Source organism: Mercurialis annua, linkage group LG3 (assembly GCF_937616625.2).
Source record: "Mercurialis annua linkage group LG3, ddMerAnnu1.2, whole genome shotgun sequence".
NCBI classification, from domain to species: domain Eukaryota; kingdom Viridiplantae; phylum Streptophyta; class Magnoliopsida; order Malpighiales; family Euphorbiaceae; genus Mercurialis; species Mercurialis annua.
This window is the reverse complement of record NC_065572.1, coordinates 74,530,411-74,549,241: the sequence shown is the minus strand read 5'-3', so window position 1 is coordinate 74,549,241 and position 18,831 is coordinate 74,530,411. Positions and strand designations below refer to the sequence as shown.

General features: G+C 30.3%; 2 protein-coding genes across 2 annotated transcripts; one reads left to right on the top strand and one right to left on the bottom strand.

The window, feature by feature from the left end:
• Nucleotides 1-421: 421 nt before the first annotated feature.
• On the top strand, nucleotides 422-7,121 carry LOC126671703 (ATP-dependent zinc metalloprotease FTSH 11, chloroplastic/mitochondrial). The gene is made up of 17 exons (XM_050365495.2): nucleotides 422-1,166; nucleotides 1,275-1,428; nucleotides 1,554-1,646; nucleotides 1,728-1,813; nucleotides 1,946-2,069; nucleotides 2,207-2,326; nucleotides 2,976-3,026; nucleotides 3,405-3,466; nucleotides 3,614-3,671; nucleotides 3,919-4,044; nucleotides 4,131-4,211; nucleotides 4,379-4,508; nucleotides 4,653-4,801; nucleotides 5,342-5,623; nucleotides 5,865-5,954; nucleotides 6,044-6,097; nucleotides 6,866-7,121. Exons 1-17 carry the CDS (start codon nucleotides 583-585, stop codon nucleotides 7,019-7,021), a joined length of 2,400 nt encoding a protein of 799 aa, XP_050221452.1. The 5' UTR covers nucleotides 422-582; the 3' UTR covers nucleotides 7,022-7,121.
• A 337-nt stretch (nucleotides 7,122-7,458) lies between these two features.
• LOC126671704 (abscisic acid receptor PYL8) lies at nucleotides 7,459-10,012 on the bottom strand. Its single transcript, XM_050365496.2, has 3 exons — nucleotides 9,640-10,012; nucleotides 8,587-8,802; nucleotides 7,459-8,182 (listed from the first exon to the last, which is right to left on the bottom strand). The coding sequence occupies exons 1-3, from the start codon at nucleotides 9,787-9,789 to the stop codon at nucleotides 7,964-7,966; spliced, it is 585 nt and encodes a 194-aa protein (XP_050221453.1). The 5' UTR covers nucleotides 9,790-10,012; the 3' UTR covers nucleotides 7,459-7,963.
• Nucleotides 10,013-18,831: the final 8,819 nt, after the last annotated feature.

Below are 18,831 nucleotides of genomic sequence, written 5' to 3'. Positions count from 1 at the left end.
CGGTACATATTTCTGCAGTCTCTAACCACTTATTCACAAGCCTGAAATTTTTCAAACTCGGATCATATGAAACTGACATTGTTCATGATAATTTGAGGCGAAAACACCTTTCAGTTATTATTTTTTTCAAAATTATTGTTATAACAATCTTACAAAACAACTTCACTTGAAATGGCCCAACAAATGTCTTTGAAGGAATCGGAAACTTAAATAAATTAGTAAATATTTAAACATGAAAATTACTAAGCTATCATACAAATTATGTCTAAATGTTTTTTCTATTTTATAATTTTACTCAGTTAATTCAACCGGAGGTTAAACCAGAATCCAGATGCTCGGTTTTTAAAACACTCAAACCAAAGTGAAAAAAAGAAAGCACAGTTGAAAAGATAGCTAGAGCCACAATTGCAAAGCCGGCGACAAGATAAGATAACTTAACTGCTATGATTAAATCTTGCTTCCGCTGTCTCCCTCACTATTTTTGTGGCTCTCAAAAACTCTCCCAAAACACAGCACCAGAAGAGCAAAACTTCTGAGAGTTTTTAGCTACACACAATAGGCAGCCATAAACCCTAACAAACAATGGCTATTACTCTCCAAGCCTCCCTTCTCTTCCACGCTCCGTCGTTTTCTCCTTCTAAACACCGCCTCTTCCTCTTCAACTCCTCCGCTCTCCGCCTCCACCGCCGCCCCGCTCCGTCGCTCTCTCTATCAAGTATTTCGTTATTCACTTCTCGATTTCATCTCCTTCCTCGCTGCACATTGAGTCCAGATAATGCTGATTTAATCTCACCGGAGTTAAATTCGAATTCTGATTCTGCTATTGATTCAGTCCAAGTCAATGAGTCTGATTCTCCTGTTTTCAGCGGCGGAGGTGATACGGCGGCGGAAGTAGTTGAGAGTGAAAATGCGGAGAGCGAGGATGTAAATGAGAATTGGCTTACGAGACAAGGATTGAACAGTAAATTACCTATTGTAGTGTTTTTGTTAGGATTTTTAGCGGCGACTAAGAAACAATTAGATAAATTATTAGCCTCTGATTGGCTGAGTTGGTTGCCGTTTTGGCGACAAGAGAAGCGGTTAGACCGCCTTATTGCTGAAGCTGATGCTAATCCTAAAGATGCTGCCAAACAAGCCGCTCTCTTAACTGAACTTAATAAACATAGGTTAGGCTCTTGTTTTTGAAAAGTTTAATTTATTTTTTATAGGCTAATTGTGTCGTTAATTATTATTATTCTATAGAGTTTGTTTTTAATTTAGAATTGCTGTGATAGTCCTGAGTCAGTGATAAAGAGATTTGAACAGAGAGATCATGCTGTTGATAGTAAAGGCGTCACGGAATATCTTAAAGCGCTTGTTGTTACTAATGCTATTAGTGATTATCTTCCTGATGAGCAATCTGGAAAGCCGTCTAGTCTCCCTGCGCTGGTAATTTTGGTTGCATTGTATGTGTTCTGAGATGTTTAGTGTCACTAAATCTATGTGTTTGTAGATGTCGTAGTGATTGGAAATTTTTTGGTTCGCTTTTTTTGAAGTATGTTTTTACTTTGTAGTTGCAAGAGCTGAAGCAGCGTGCATCAGGAAATGTGGACAAGTCTTTTGTGAACCCTGGTGTATCTGAGAAGCAGCCTTTACATGTCGTAATGGTAAGGATCAATGACCAGAATTGTTTGATTATTTGAATGATTTGCTATTAGTGTTAATTTTCGTTCCTTCTCTTTTGGTAGGTTGATCCTAAAGTGTCAAACAAGTCAAGATTTACTCAAGAGCTGATCTCTACTATTTTGTTTACTGTAGCAGTCGGATTAGTTTGGTACGATTCCGTATTTATCAGTCTATTCAACTTTTCCATTGCTTTCTAAAAATTTATTTTGAAATTTAGCTATCTTGTGAATTACTTGTGCGATATTTAGACTCTTGTTTTAAAAATAGAAACTATTTTCAGGGTAATGGGAGCAGCTGCTCTTCAAAAGTACATTGGGGGCCTAGGGGGAATAGGTGCTTCAGGAGTTGGTTCAAGTTCTTCATATGCACCCAAGGAGTTGAATAAAGAAGTCACACCTGAGAAAGTAAATACCGACCTTTTGCTCATACTACCTGCGTTGTTTTGTAGTGTCCCCTTAATTATTCAATTTTATGCAGCGTTTACTCTTGTGTTTGTTATACAAAAGTCAGTCATATTTCCTTAACATCCATTTTCTTGCAGAATGTTAAAACATTCAAGGACGTCAAAGGCTGCGATGATGCAAAACAGGAGCTTGAGGAAGTAGTAGAATACCTCAAAAACCCAACAAAGTTTACTCGCCTTGGGGGGAAGTTGCCAAAGGTTTGTGCAAAATGTATTTCAGTTTGACTTAACTATAGGGGGATACAGCCAAATCCCTCATGATATTCATACTTGATATAACTTATTGATGAAATACATCTTCCTTTTGAATTTGTTGAGTTTTTGAACTGCAATTTCCACACGAAGAAGAGTAACATATCAAATCCCTTGCAATGAATTATTTCTTCCATAATAAAGTTTACAAATGGAATGCTCTTTTCTGCATATTTCTGTCCAAGATCTCTTTTTAGTCTCAAGTCTCAACAGTTTAATGTTAATGAACATTTGTAGCGATTTGATAAAGTCACCTCTATGTAAAAGCAGCTTAATAGAAACGCCATGAAGGCAAGAGATAGACTGAGGTTTGATTAATCCTGGTTTGAAAAATGATTCCATGATTTCATTCTGAGTTGCAATTATGACATGTGATCCTCTATAGTCTTAGAGCACTCTTATTCATTTGATGACTTCTTAGACTCACTAATTTGCATCTCAAATAATAGTCTACCTATTTACGCCTTCTTTTATGTCATGCTATTCTTTGAATATGGATTAGCAATAATGTTCTCATTCCATCGGCAAAATTTTATCTCTGTTTCTTTTTATTGACTTGTTCTAAATTAATGCAAGTTGAATTCTCATTTGACAGGGAATTTTGTTGACAGGAGCACCTGGTACAGGAAAAACATTGCTTGCCAAGGTAAAGATCCATCCATGTGAATTCTTGTGAATTATTTTCAATAAAGCGTTATTATAATGATCTAGAATTGTTTCATTTTAAAGCTCCAATAACGACAGTTCTTTGGGTTTAAAATTAATATATATTTCCAGAACAAAATAAAATTATATAATCTTGGTAAAGATGCCACAGAAGCTTCTGGATCCTCGTCAGGATAATAGAACTAGCCCTGCTCTGCCCTTTCTCCTACTTCATAGGCACTACATTGTTTGAATGCAACGACTTTTATGTTTAATATGGATAGTCCTTAGATATCATGAGTTCATAGTTGGCTATGGTTATGTTCACATGCCTTTTCTGATAATGTTTATCTGGCTTGACTTTACTTTGAACCTTAAGGCAATTGCTGGAGAAGCCGGGGTACCTTTTTTCTATAGAGCAGGATCTGAATTTGAGGAAATGTAAGCCTTTTATCTCTCTGTTTTACCTTAAAAAATTGCATTGCAGCTACCTCTTGCTTGATAAATATTTCATCCAGCAAATTTAATAAAAGAAATTAATTTCAGTATTAGAGATATTTTGATCTTACGTTGCTTCTCATGTGGTAGGTTCGTTGGCGTTGGTGCTCGGCGTGTGAGATCCTTGTTTCAAGCAGCTAAAAAAAAGGTATCCCATCCTTGATGCATTTGTTTGACAATTCAGTATGAAAAATACGCAAGACAGATAAAAAAATAAATTAAATAAAGTACATAGAAAACTTAATATTTTTATGGCAACCATGAAGCATACTGGTCTGGTTGACTGCTAAATTAACTATTTTGGCATTTGAGTACTCATTTGCTCTGCTGTTTATAAACCATATGATATCTTAGTATGTGCATACCTTTAATAAACATTTGTTATAACTTGACAGGCTCCATGCATTATTTTTATCGATGAGATTGATGCTGTTGGGTCTACACGAAAACAATGGGAAGGTCATACCAAGAAAACGTTGCATCAATTACTAGTTGAGATGGATGGTTTTGAACAAAACGAGGTTCTTAGCAAGCTTAGCATTATTGAATGTTGTAGCATAAATCAGTAATCCATGCATTTTTAAACTTTTAAAACTTCTTCCTACAGGGAATCATTTTGATGGCAGCGACAAATTTACCAGATATTCTTGATCCAGCTTTGACCAGGCCTGGTAGATTCGACAGGCATGTAAGTTTTGTTGTTGTCTTATAACTCATCTGCTCTTAAAACTCATAAATTATTTAGTGGAAGCTTCATCTTGTGATTTGAGATATTAAAATTACTTGCTTATATTATACCTAGAACGTGATAATTTTGTCATGGACATGACTACTAAAAGTACAGTCTTTCTCTAGATTGTTGTTCCAAATCCGGATGCGCGTGGTCGTCAAGAGATTTTGGAGCTATATCTACAAGATAAACCTTTATCAGATGATGTAGATGCCAAAGCAATTGCCCGTGGCACACCAGGCTTTAATGGAGCAGGTGAGTCTTTAAATTGCAGCAACAAATACGTTCCTTAAAGCCAGATTTTCAGCTCTATATAGTAATAGATATATTTATTAAAGCCAGAGTTTCAGTGCCATCTCACATGTTTTTTAAGATCACTTATCTTCTTTCTGGAAGCAGATCTCGCAAATCTAGTTAACATTGCTGCCATCAAGGCTGCTGTTGAGGGTGCGGAGAAATTGAATGCTGCACAGTTGGAATTTGCGAAAGATAGGATAATTATGGGCACAGAAAGGAAAACTATGTTCATTTCAGAAGAATCAAAAAAGGTATATACATATGTCAATCATGTGGCGCTGCCTCTAGATTTTGGTTTGAATGACCATTTAAGTAAAATAAGACTAGGCATGTAACATAATAGAGTAAATATAAGTAAGAATACACTTCATACTTTTGACCCCTGGCTGGGCCAAAATTGACCTCCCATCAATAAAGTGCCTTCTTTTTCTATAGTCAGTTAGTCACTATTTGCATATAGTATCCATCAGGTAGTGGGATGTTAGATTTTATAGTCATGATCACATGAATGACTTGTTATCTAATGGAATTCTAGATATTATCGAATAAATTTATTTAAAATAAGATAAAACAAGGTATAATAACAATATTATGACATTTCTTACTCTGAGCAGTTAGCTTTTATCTTTGAGATACAGTTTTTTGTGACTAATTTCCATTATGACTTGAGCTGAAATATGTTCTTTTTCCCCTTCTTCTGCATGCAAATAAGACTGTCTTCTATAGTCAACTTATATAATCTGTGCAGATTCATTAATGTTTATTGCTTACATGTCTACATACCTTTTCAGTTAACTGCATATCATGAGAGTGGCCATGCCATTGTAGCCTTCAATACTGACGGTGCACATCCAATTCATAAGGCAACTATAATGCCACGTGGATCTGCTTTAGGGATGGTCACCCAGCTGCCTTCAAATGACGAGACATCAATTAGCAAAAAGCAGTTGTTAGCTCGTCTTGATGTTTGTATGGGGGGACGAGTTGCAGAAGAGCTCATATTTGGTCAGGACCATATTACTACTGGTGCAAGTAGTGATCTCCATACGGCTACCGAGCTTGCCCATTATATGGTAAACTCTTACTCTTACAAGTGTGACACTTGCTAATGTTCCATATAAGTCATGATTAATTTATATGATGCACATTCTATCTTTCATTAAGTTTTTCGAGTTCAAATGCATGATAAGTAGAAGAGTCCAATTAAAGTTGTTATCACTCGGTCTGCATGTAGTTATCTGGTTGAGTTTAATCCCACTTATTTAACGTATATAAATATGAAACAAACATTTGACTGCTTGATGAACTTTTAAGGTATCAAATTGTGGGATGAGTGAGGCAATAGGACCAGTACATATCAAAGAGCGGCCAAGTTCAGAAATGCAATCACGTATAGACGCTGAAGTAAACTTCTTAAATCCATGGCCTTAGTTCTGTTTATGATACGATGATATATATTTCAAAATCTTACAATTTGTCTGATTATTTTTTAGGTGGTGAGACTGCTTAGAGATGCTTATGATCGTGTAAAGGCCTTGCTAAAGAAGGTATTCTTTAAAAATCCGCTCCTTTTGACTATGAGAAAGTGCAATCTATTATTACTGATAATATGCTTTTTGTGTCATATTTTCTTATTTTATGTGGTTACTATTAATATTATTAGGAATATTCATTTAACTACTATGTGGTTTGACTTTTGACATAAAGGGTCTTATAACAAAGAGTTGTGCGAAATGAGTTTTATCTAATTCTATTGGAAAAATCAGTCAAAGGACTTAATTGATATAAATAAAGTACAATCTAATTCTCAATAACTTGAAGGATTTAATTGGACTTAAGTGGCAATATGTCTCCTAAACTTGTAAGCAATAGGCAATTAACACAAATTAATTTTGTGGGCAAATCATTATACAAATTTGGTGATGATGGGCAGTTTGCCCCATTTTGGCAATTTGCCCTCTCAATTTGTAAGTCAATTGTCTCTTAAATCGGCAACTTGCCCCCTTAACTTGTAAGTTAATTTGCCAAAATGGGCTAATTGCCATAATCACCAAGTTCGTGTATTGATTTGCCAATAAAGTTAATTTATGTGTTAATTGCCCATTGCTTACAAGTTGAAGGGGCAAATTGACACTTAAGTCGATTTAATTGATATAAATAAAGTAGGACTTAATTGATATAAATAAAGTACAATCTAATGCTGAATTAGTTGAAGGATTTAATTGATATAAATAAAGTAGGACTTAATTGACATAAACAATGTACAATCCATGCAATTTCTAGGAATCACAGAGTTTCTGTTGGGTTTATTGCAGCATGAAAAGGCATTACATGCAATGGCAAACGCTCTGTTAGAGTACGAAACACTTAGTGCGGAAGAAATCAAGCGAATTCTTCTTCCTTACCGAGAAGGACGGCTTCCGGAGCAACAAGAAGAACAACAGGAAGAAGGTGAGCTTGTATTGGCTTAATCTTGTAATCTAAATTCAGCAAAAGGGGGGACTCTCTGTACAGTGTATTTAAAAGCAGCTCAGCTGATTATTTATATAATTTCTTCCAATTACCCCCTCATTTCATGTGTCCAGAGTGTACCGGAAGCAATTCCAAATAATAATCCCTTTTAGCATTCTAACCAGAATCAAAATCATTTTTAAGTTACTTCGATTCATTAGAACGTTAGCCTTAATAGAGATGATTTTTTTGGAGCACTTGTACCATTTTAATACCAGTACTGGATGAACAGCTGATTTTTGTAAAAAATTTACTATTAGACATTTAACCAGAACTAGTACTTTTCAGCTTTCCTCTAATTCTATGTTAAATCGCAAGTCACATAAATCTATTAGCGTAATTGAACTCACAAACCTTACGAAGAGGAACTAAAAATATAGTACTAAACGGTGCAAAATTTAATTTACAGACCTCTGTATAATAAAGCTTCGATTCCTGAAACAAAATGGTAATCACAACTCTAGATTTTCATTTCAAAACCTACTTAAACTGCACCTACAACTATTGAAGGATAATAACAGCGGAAATGATAATACACCTCCTTCCAGCACGCATATATACAACATAATGTCATCACCACAGACAAAACGCTGGACATCACCGACGTAAAAACAAACAAAACATAGCCTAAGTTTTTCTTCATTTCTTTTTACTCTTTTCATTCACCAGCTTGATAAACCTTTATAAGGGTGTGGTTCTAAATCTTAATAAAGAAGCGAAATCCAGCAAATAAATTTACGAAGACAACATAAGCGAAGAGTGTGTAACATTGTCCGGAAGATGGAAGAAAACACTACAGCCAGTCAGTATCCAGTGCCTCTGACATAGAACAACCAAGCCCTGGAAGCTTCATCCTTCACAACCATAGCATCAACACCTCCACAGCCTAGTCGCGACATTTCTTAGCTGCAATCAATTGGCTCAGTCCGGTCCTGAATTGCAAGGCGCTCCGAAACATCAGCCAGTGATTTGAGATTGCACTTGATAAGAGCTTCAATGAAATAGCACGTCTCATCCTTGGTATTACCATCAGGCACATCTACTACAAATGACTCGATCACCAGAGTCCCTGGTCTTCCGTCAATGATCTCTGGATGCAGGGAAATGATTGAAGAATAGTTCTGTTGCCAAGCCAAAAGAATCAGAAGAGGGTTTGTTTTTCAGTTGCATGTAAATGTGAAGAATTTATAACTCACAAATAAGTTGCAATCTAAAACATTCAAATATCATCTAAGTAGCATGGACACTTCATCCGGTCAATATTTTCCAATTCGGAAACTTGTTGGAAACTTGGTGTTTGGGACATTAAACTTCATTTTTGATATAAAGAAACCTTAAAATAATGCCATGTCCGTGTTCAAATGTCTCATTTCCTTGTATCTGTGTCCATGCTACATAGAATACCATTTAACAAGAAGCAAACTACTAGCTTATGACTATAACCACAAAGAGCATCAGAACATGCTATTTCACAAAGCAAAACTTTACACAAATTAGGGTGTCAATAAATTAAAGAAGTAATTACCTTAAGTCTATGATCCCCACCAACAATCCTGATGCTAAGAATATGCTCATTCTCATCGAGAAACTCTAATCTTTCAGTACTTGTAGTAGCAGGAAGTCCAGACTTTACATCAATTTCCCTTAGACTTCCAATCTGAAGATTCTCCTGTGCAACGCATCTACTAATGAATGGCTTATACTTCTGTGGTTGATCAAACCTCCTCACCAAAGACCAAACCTGTTGATAACAAAAACACTGATCAGTGATCACAAATCGCAAAGCAATTCACGAATTGCAACTGTCACATCCTAGGAATCTAACATGATTCTTGAACAAAAAATATAATCATTTTGAATATTCTTTACATGCATGTTTCTTTTTCAACCAAGATTCTCATGTATTAACCACTTTCAAGAAATGAAAAAAAAAAAACATAATTTCACATTTCATTTCAATCATTTACTCCGAAAATGCAAATCTGAAGAACTAGGTTATGAATGTATTTGACACAATCACACTAATTAACCACCAGTTCATCCTGCTCTGTAGTGTAGAGTAAATCTAACACAGTTTGATTCTTAACAACTACGGTTATCCAAAAGACACCACAGCAAATAAACTCTTCAACAAATGGAAATCAAAATCTTTCAGTCTCAAGAAACCTGAAATGCATGCAAGAATAACAATCAACAATACTCCAAACCTAATAATTTTTCCACTTAAATTCAAAATAAAAATTATTTAATCTTAGTAAAATGCCAGAATGTAATAATTGTAAATTTTAACTTTATCTCCTATCTTCAGTTTTCCTCTTTTGTCACTGCATGCAACCACAGAAACCGCCAATTGTCAAATTAACCAAACAGAATATCAATCCAAACACACGATCAATTAATACTGATACAAACAAAAGTCAAAACAACAGATCAAGATCAAGATCAAAATCAAGATTGAGAAATTCTGCACATAAATCTTGCAAAAGAAGGCACAATTAACAATTAATCACAAATTATAATCAAGCAAGATTAAAGAAAACATAATAAAAAAGGCGAGCGAGAGAGAATGAGAAATTACGAGATGAACCGGAGCTTTGATGTGTTTAACAAGAGCAGAACTACACTGATGATCGGCAGGATCATGTCTGTGGTGTTTCCTCACGTACTCATTCTCTGAAATTCCGTTACTAACCCCTACGTTTCCGGTGAGATTACTCTTACCGTTCATTTTCAAGCCAGACAAACACGGCCTTATCTTTGCGACCGGAAAGAAAAGAAACGGAGCGGAGATTGTTTGTTACGCGAACAATTTTGCCCGTCGGAGCCGGTTATCTGACTGCCGGCGATGACGATTTTTCGGTGGTGTTATTGTGGAGAGGTTGAGAGGGAAAAGAGTACGCAACTCACCGCCATAAAAGAACTCTACCCCTCCAGTCTCTCTTTCTCTTTATCTAGTAGTACATCTAAATCACCTGAAAGTTAAAAAATTAAAATAAAATGAATAAAGGGTCAATTTGATCCCTGAACTTGTGACTCTGGATTAAAACCCTAACTTTAAACTATTATGATCAATTAAAAATAATATTTTCAGCTTTTAGGTCAATTAAGGATAATATTTTATTTATATTATCTTTAATTAATTTAAAAATAGAGAGTATTTACTCTTAATTGATTAATATGTCTAAAAGCAAATTATTTAATCTTAAGTCACAAGTCGAAAGACATTATTGGCCTTTTATTTAGAATAAAATAAACATAAAAATAAAGATAAACATAATAACCAAATGTAAGAGTTAATTAACTATATTTTCCATAATAATATAAAAGAAGACTTGAAATTTCAATTTTTAAACCAAACTGGCTCAACGTTTAATTTTCATCAAGACAAACTACCTGAAAGTTATCAATTCGATCAATTGAATCGATCGGTCGAATTTTGTTTACCGTTTAATTTAGCGAACGACTTATACTTGGTCAAGTAAATTCCTTTTCTTTTGGCAACGAAGTTGCATACTCCTGAATTGGAATCAAAATACTGCCAAATTTTGAGATGTGAACCGCTTGCAAGCCCATATATATATTTGAAAAATCCGAGTCTTACTATGGCCAGCAGTTCAGTTTGAACTACTCTATCTATACTATATATAAAAGCACGGATGGGTAGGGGGGGACATGCAAATTTACCGAATAATCCTTTTCAGTTTAGTATTAAATAAAGGTTTTATAGTCATTACCTAATTAGTTATTTAATTAATCACTATTGTGATTAAAGTCCTAATTAGAATAGGTAGCTAACTTATCTCCAATTTAGTTTTAATATGTAAAAAATAACTAAATTGTCTCCAAATTAGTAGGAATACCTATCTTTTAGTTTGATTGAACTACAAAATTAAAATACTGTATTTGGTCAATATATTATTATTTAAATTTCTATCTTATTATTATTTTTAAAGATATTATTAATAAAATTAAATTAATTATTTAATTATGGTTATTATAAAACCAAAAAAAGAATAAATTCAGTATGGAACAAATTTAATAACCGAATATATTATATTTACTTTTACAAAAATTCTTAACTAATTTAATATTAATTATAAATAAAAAATTGATATAATTATAATAAATTTACTAATATGTTTATTGACGTGTTACGTTACGAGCAACGTGTATAGCACGTAATGCGAAACTAGTTTATTAAAAAAGATGTAGCTGGTATTAGAATTTGCGACCGTAGCGTCTAGATGGTTGTGACTTAGACTGCCAGACAAAATCTATGGCATGCGATCAATGTTTATATGCAACAATTTTCTTTTTTCCTTTAAATTTAACTAATTAATACATATAATATTATGTATTCCCTCACCCTACGCCTCAAATACTACATTTTTAAAGTATATTATTATTTCTTTTTTGTTTGATTAAATTCACTATCCTTATCTTCTATTTGTTGACTCTATTTGTGGTAGTATTAGTCAAGAGATTGTTCGTCTAAACTAATTTTTCATTAAAAAGGTATATAAAAAGGTAAATTAAAAATAGAAAAACTATAGTAATCTCTAATATAAATATCTCTATTTTGTTAAAAAAATACAAATATCTAAAACAATGGTCATATTTTTCTAATACATACGCAAATAAATTTTCTAGTGGTCGTATGTTAATACTTTAATTTCAGTGTACGAACCTTGGATTTTGCTTTAATCACTTACGGACCATTCAATTGAATTGTCGTTTTCCAGAATGCTAATTGTGTGGCGATAATACCCTTTTGTACTTTTTGTATCTTAACGAAATCGCAGGCACCCTAAAACGCGAAAAAACAACACCCTTTCTCTGCTTTCTTTTAACTAAAAAAAAATAAAAATCCATATTTTATTCAAAATGTATGAATTGCAGCTTCTTAAACTGAATCCAATAAGTTTGCAATTTCTTCTTAAATTTTCATAATTAAGAAATATATTATTTAATAATTTTCAGCTTAAATACAAGCAAGATCATAAATTATAAAAATTACAATCTTCACTCAACTTTTTTAATTCCAAATTTTATGTTTAATGCTTAAAAATTTAATCAACGTGTGTTAATTGGAATAATGAAAATTGCAGTGCGGTAGATTTTGGGATACACTGGCATTATAAGTCGAGTTTCCAGTCGGTGGTTTAAATAATAAGGCATTCTTTGAATTGATGAATTTAAAATCTATGAAATATAAAATTCATGGATTTTAAAATTATAACATAAGATCAATGAATTTATAAGGAATTTTTTTAAATAAAAAAATATTCTAACAATCATCATGTATAACAAGTGGTGGATTTCAACTTTTTCACCTCCTTAATAAAAAATTAAATAAAGAATTTTATTGACAATTCAAAAAAATTCATCATTTTGTATCTTAACAAACGGTAGATTTTAAATCTATAAATTGTATAAAATTCATGGATTTTAATCATCCGATTTTCCTCAACCAAAATGGTGCTTAAAAAAAACTCGTCATTAAAGTTGGAAGAATAGAAATTGAATTGAAAATGTAAAACGCATTGTACATTATTTTTTTGCATTAATTCATAAATTTAATTAATGGGCATTTGAAACTTGAAGAATACTATTAACTATTATTACTTATAACCTAAATACTAAAATAAAATCTTAAATATTAAAAGGTTATGTTGGTTTGAACTTTTAAGAAAATCTACTTACTAAGATCATCCACAATGCAATGTCATTTTTTATGTTAAATTTAGCATGAAAAAGTAGCAAAATGTTATATTTAGCATAAAATTTTAATTACAAAATGCTAAAAAATGTTATAATAAATATATATCAACTTTTTGAAAGAAAAAAAAACAATTAAATAATATGTTTTATAAATTATTTTAACATAAATTTTATTTTTTAATTGATATAATAATGAAAATCTTTTTAAAAAAAATTATTAAGATAATCGGTGGATTATATAAAAATAAATTATTTTATAGATCATTTAATATGTTGGCTTGTGGTCTATTTTTTTTAATTAATCAAAATTGTAAAAATAAAAAAAGAAGTATAAAATTTAAAATAAATAATGAAATTAAAAAAAAAAAGTAATAGTAAAAAATTATAATTAACAATGAATTTTGATTGGTTGTTGAAGTTTAGCATATGTTATAGTGGATGCTAAATTTAAGACATAATATAGCATATGCTAAATTTAGCACCGAATATAACATCGCATTGGAAACTGAATTTAAAGCTCAATGCCAAATTATAGCATTAGCATGACATTTTAGCATTGTATTGTGGATGCTCTAAAGATCTTATAACAGTCTTAACTATTAATTCATCTTTAAAAGATGATTGGTTATTCTTTAATGTTTGTTTAAATTATTATTAGCATTTTACGCCGGTTAATTTTATTAGATGATTTAGTTTTTTTTTTTTTGACAATGAGATGATTTAGTTAAAAAAGAGTTAAACAAACATTTAAAAAAAGAGTTAAACAAACATTTATATGGACACACATACATTATACATATATTGATTGTTCAACTAAGGGATAAAATAACAAATTTTAATATTTTAACATAGAAATGTCAGGAATTGTTTTATGAGATTAAAAACATTTTATATTTTTAAAATTAATTTATTTAGTTTTAAAATAAATACGAGTAATTAAATATCTATAAGCGTATTTTCAAACCCACCAATGCAAGTTGTGAAACCTATCCATAAAAAATAACAATGACATCTTGTCGTATTGGAAGCAACTAGCCCTCACACACTTCTCGAATGTCATTACCGGATTTTGTTCAAAAACAAAAAGTTCATTTTTCATCACCCATGAATTTATATTAAAAACAATTACACCCCCCTCACGTCCTTTTTTGTAAAAAAACATATTTTCCCAAAAATAATTACTCCACTCTCTTTTAATTTTTTTTCTTTTTATAGGTTTATATTTTTAAATTTAATCCTCTCTTTTTATGTCTTTGTTATAGAGATTCCAATGATCAAATATTGCTTTTTATAATTGATTTTTTATTCTTTTGTTGACTATAGAAAAAGACGTAAATAATTTAGACTATATTATAAAAATTTAAATATAAATATTACTTTTTTCAGTTCATAATATTTATCTATTTAGTTTTTGCATAAAAATTAAAAAAATAATTAATATGTCTTAATTTATACTTTTCCAGTCCATAATATTTGTCGAATTTGACTTTGAAACAAAAACTAAATTAACACTATATTAAAATTTGTTTGCATTTATAACTACTACTTTTATCTATTTATTTTATTCTTTCAATAAATTAATAACGGGCAAACATGAAAAAATAACAATTAATGCTTTTTTGATATTTTAAAATGACAAATATTATGGATTAAAATAATTATCCAAATGCGATAAATATCATGGAACGGAGGGAGTACATACTTTGACTATTAATGCTATCTTGAAACTTGCAAACATTTATTACTACTATTTTTATTTGTATTACTGTATTTTTTAATAAATTAAGAGGGAGCGAATTTTTAAAAGTAGCAATTAATACTCTCTTAATATACTAAAGTGACTAATATTATGAATCAAAAAATTTCTCAAATGTTACTAATATTATGGACCGAAGGAAATAATTTAAAAGTATTTTAGAAGCGACACTCTTTATTTACTCCCTCTATTTTAGTAAAACTGTTTGCTTTCTTACTGGCAAGGACCTTCGATCGACTATAGGGCCTATTCTAAAAACTGAATTTGAAACGTTAAATTTTTAAATTTGCTATTTTAGATACCTTTTCGGGCCTATTACCGATATTAAGTCTTTTAATGACATAATCTAAAAAAATACAATTGATGTTAATACGTTTTTATAAATTTATCTCCGTATTTTTAATATATCTTTATTTAATATAATAATTAATTTCTTCTTCTCCTGTAACAATATTTATTTTATTTTATTGAATAATTTATTATTCCCTTCGTTGCAAATAAATAGGTATTATTTTTATTTTTTATCCCAAATTACAGGTGATAATTTATTATTTGAATGTTTAATTGTCATATATATATTGAAACAACACAAAAATATTAATAAAAATAAAATTACTACTATAATATATAAAAATAACTGGGCTTAGAATATTTATTAAAATATTTAAAATAGATAAAATATTCATAAAAAAAAAGAATAAAGAGAGTATATTCTAAAGGCCTAATCTCTTATAAAACCCCGACCTTTTAGCCCCTTTTCAATTATACCCTGACGTTGAAAATTTGTCAATTTTACTCTATTTTGCATTTTTGTGTTTCAATTGTACCCTGAAATATTAAATTAACGTCTTTTTTACTTGAAATTTTTTTTTAAAACATCCTCCATGTCTAGCATATATTAATTGTATGTTTTTAAAATTTATTTAAATTTAGTTAAATTAATTAAGAATTTAAAATAGTGTTAATTTGATTATGGTTTTTAGTTAGTTTTTAATAATAAAGGACTTATTTGTACTTTTTTGAAGAAAAAAGAATTTAATTTCATCTTTAGACTTAGTTAATTAAATGATTTCATCATTTAAATAAAAAAATTAACAAAAATTAAAAAATTGGGGTACAATTGAAAACGGAAAATTCAAAAGTGGGTAAAATTGACAATTTTTCAACGTCGGGGTGGAATTGAAAAAAAGTCTAAAGGTGAGGGGTTTTTGAGTGATTAGGCCTATTCTAAAAGATGAGATGAGGAGTATAATTGTCACGCGCGGTTACAAGAGTATGGAGTGTTTGCTATGGAATTTTATATCACGGGAAACGTGCCTAGAAGGTTAATTGCACGTGACAATACAAATTTATCATACATCGAATATCAATCAAAAACTAAAATACATTGAATTGTTCCTTGTGACATAAGAGGAAGAAGAATGATTTATCAAAATTAGTTTTTTTCTATAAAACTAAATATTGGACCTCTTCAATTGAAAACAAGAGGGAAATAGTTACATTCTAGTACTAACTTTTGTATATCAAACGAAAATTAAATCATAAATTTTTAAGGAAATCACCTATATACATATTAACATGAAATCAATTTTATGTCAATCTAAAACCAATTTAAATATTATTTAGAAATCACGTATATATTTTAGTCTGGTTTTTAATTTTTGGTTTCAATTATAACTATTTGTTTAAATTGAAGTGAAACAATTTAGATACATTCTCTATATTGTTCATGTCTAAAATCTTTTATGATAAAAATATAAAATAAATTAATATTATAGGTGTATTTGAATTAATTTTCATTTCAATTAGAACAAACAGTTGTAATTAAAATTAAAATTTAAAAATAAATTAATATTAAAAGATTTGCAAAGCGGGGTTATAAATGAAAAAAAAATGAGATATTTTTGAATAACGAAGTCTCGTATTTAGAGTATGATTGGTTCAGCTGTTTTTTTTATAACTGGTAGCTGTTAGCTGATGGCTGGTTGCTGATAATTGATAATTGATAAACCATACGTGTTTGGTGAGATTCAATTATCTGCTGCTGTTTATATATAAAATGACAATAAAGGGCATACTTTTATTTTTATTTATTAAATTATAAATATATTATATTATATAATTTTTAATAAAAATATTAATAATTATTTTTATAAGAAGCAGCAATTAATTTAAAATTATTTAGATATTTTTTTGATAAATTTATGATTTATTTTAAAAGTTACTAAATTATAGTTGTTTCAATATAAATAAAATAATATTATATAATTTATAAATAATTAAAATAATTTTATATATTAAAAAATACTTTATTCTAGTATGAGTGATTTTATCTAAATAATTAAATTTTTGAAACAACAATCACTTGTTAGCAAAAAGCTCTAAAATGGAATTTTCTAACAACATTTTTAGGAGGTTTAAAAAACTCCAAAAAATCTCACTGATTTGAATAAAGCTTTTTGAAAAATAAAAGCTAAAAACTATATCAAAAAGCTGAACTAAACACCCTTTTATTATTAATTATGATCAAATTAAAAATAGGTTTAATTACTCAAAAGCCTCCACCTTTAAACTTTTTTTCAATTGCACCCTGAAGTACAAAAATTCTCTCAGAACCCCTTCACCTTTAGATTCTTTTTCAATTGTACCACAAAGTATTAAATTGACCTTTTTTCACATGAAAAAAATTTAAAATAATCTTTCATTTTTAATCTATATTATAATTAAATTCTAATATTATTAATAATGAAAAAATCATTCTTCCTAAAATTATATCCAATAACTTTTTAAAATCAAAACTATAAATTTTTTTAATTTAGGGTATAATTGAAAAAAAATCTAAAGATGGGGGGATTTTGAGAAGATTTTCCTACGTCAGGATACAATTGGAATGAAATTTAAAGGTGGGAAGGTTTTGGAGAGTTTTCCAACGTTAGAATACAATTGAAAAAAAAAAATTAAAGGTGGAGGACTTTTGAGTGATTAGGCCTTAAAAATATTATCTGACTTTTAGAAAGAGTTATTGGGACGATGATTACAAAAATAACCCATCATAATGGTCAAAAATTAACCTATAAAAAGTGATAAATATGCATACATTCCATTTAAGAACATATAACTAGTGTAAATCGAAATTAGGAAATGAACTTGGCCCCTTCTTAAGAAACATACATCGTCTTTTATCAAAAACAAAAACAACTGGATTAAGAAATGAAATGACCAAAGATTTCATATCTTCTCAAACTACATTTAGACCAGACATATTTATATGATTCTATGTAAAAGATGCAGACAAGAACCATGAGATCCATTCATGCGAACACAAATTCTGACAAATTTCAGATTCTAGTTTTTTTTTTTTTTTTTTATGAATAATTTCAGATTCTTGTTATAATGCAATGCCTTAATTAATATGTATTCACGAATTGGTGTCTATATTTACGACACGTTGCATTTCTTTTTAATATGTACCAGTTTTTTTTGTGTCTACTAATGTTCTTTAGCATATTCCTGCAGAATAGTATCGCTTTTTGTTTTCAATTTTTCAGAAATATAGTTAGTGTCAATTTTTTGTTTTAGCATGTCCTCAAACTACTGATCTTACTAGGTTCGAAATCAAAATTTTATACTCGGAAAGTCTTAGCCGCTCGGGAATATATTAAACTCCAAGCGTCACAGGATTACTCTAAATTAAGAAATGATCACTAGACTTATTTTTGTTATAAGATATTCAATAAATTATTCCGTTTATTACCAAAATGTTTCTGTTGTTATAAAAAGAACCCCAAATTTTTTGTGAATTATTAAAAAATTACCGAGTTATACTTTTTATTATAAATAGGTTACTAAACTATAACTTTTTTTATAATTCCCGCTTGCCACATAAGTAAAAATGATGCGTGGATTGACCAAAAAAATGATGTGTTTTAGCGTGAAATCGGTGCATTTTATATAGATGCCCTTTTATAACAAAAGTTATAGTGCAGAGACCATTTTATAACAAAATGGAATTTATTGACTATTTTATAATCACTACTGGAAAACAGCCTATTAGCGACGGATAATTCCGTCGCTAATGGCCCTATTTCCGTCGCTAACGTGGGTTAGCGACGGACGCTGTCCGTCGCCACAAGAATGGTCGCAAAAGAATTTGCGACCATTCTTCAATTCCGTGGCAAATTAGCGACGAAATATCCGTCACTAATTTTGCCATATCCGTCGCCAATTTGTCTCAGGATCGGTCTCATCCTGAGACAAATTAGCGACGGAATGTAACACATAGCGACGGATATA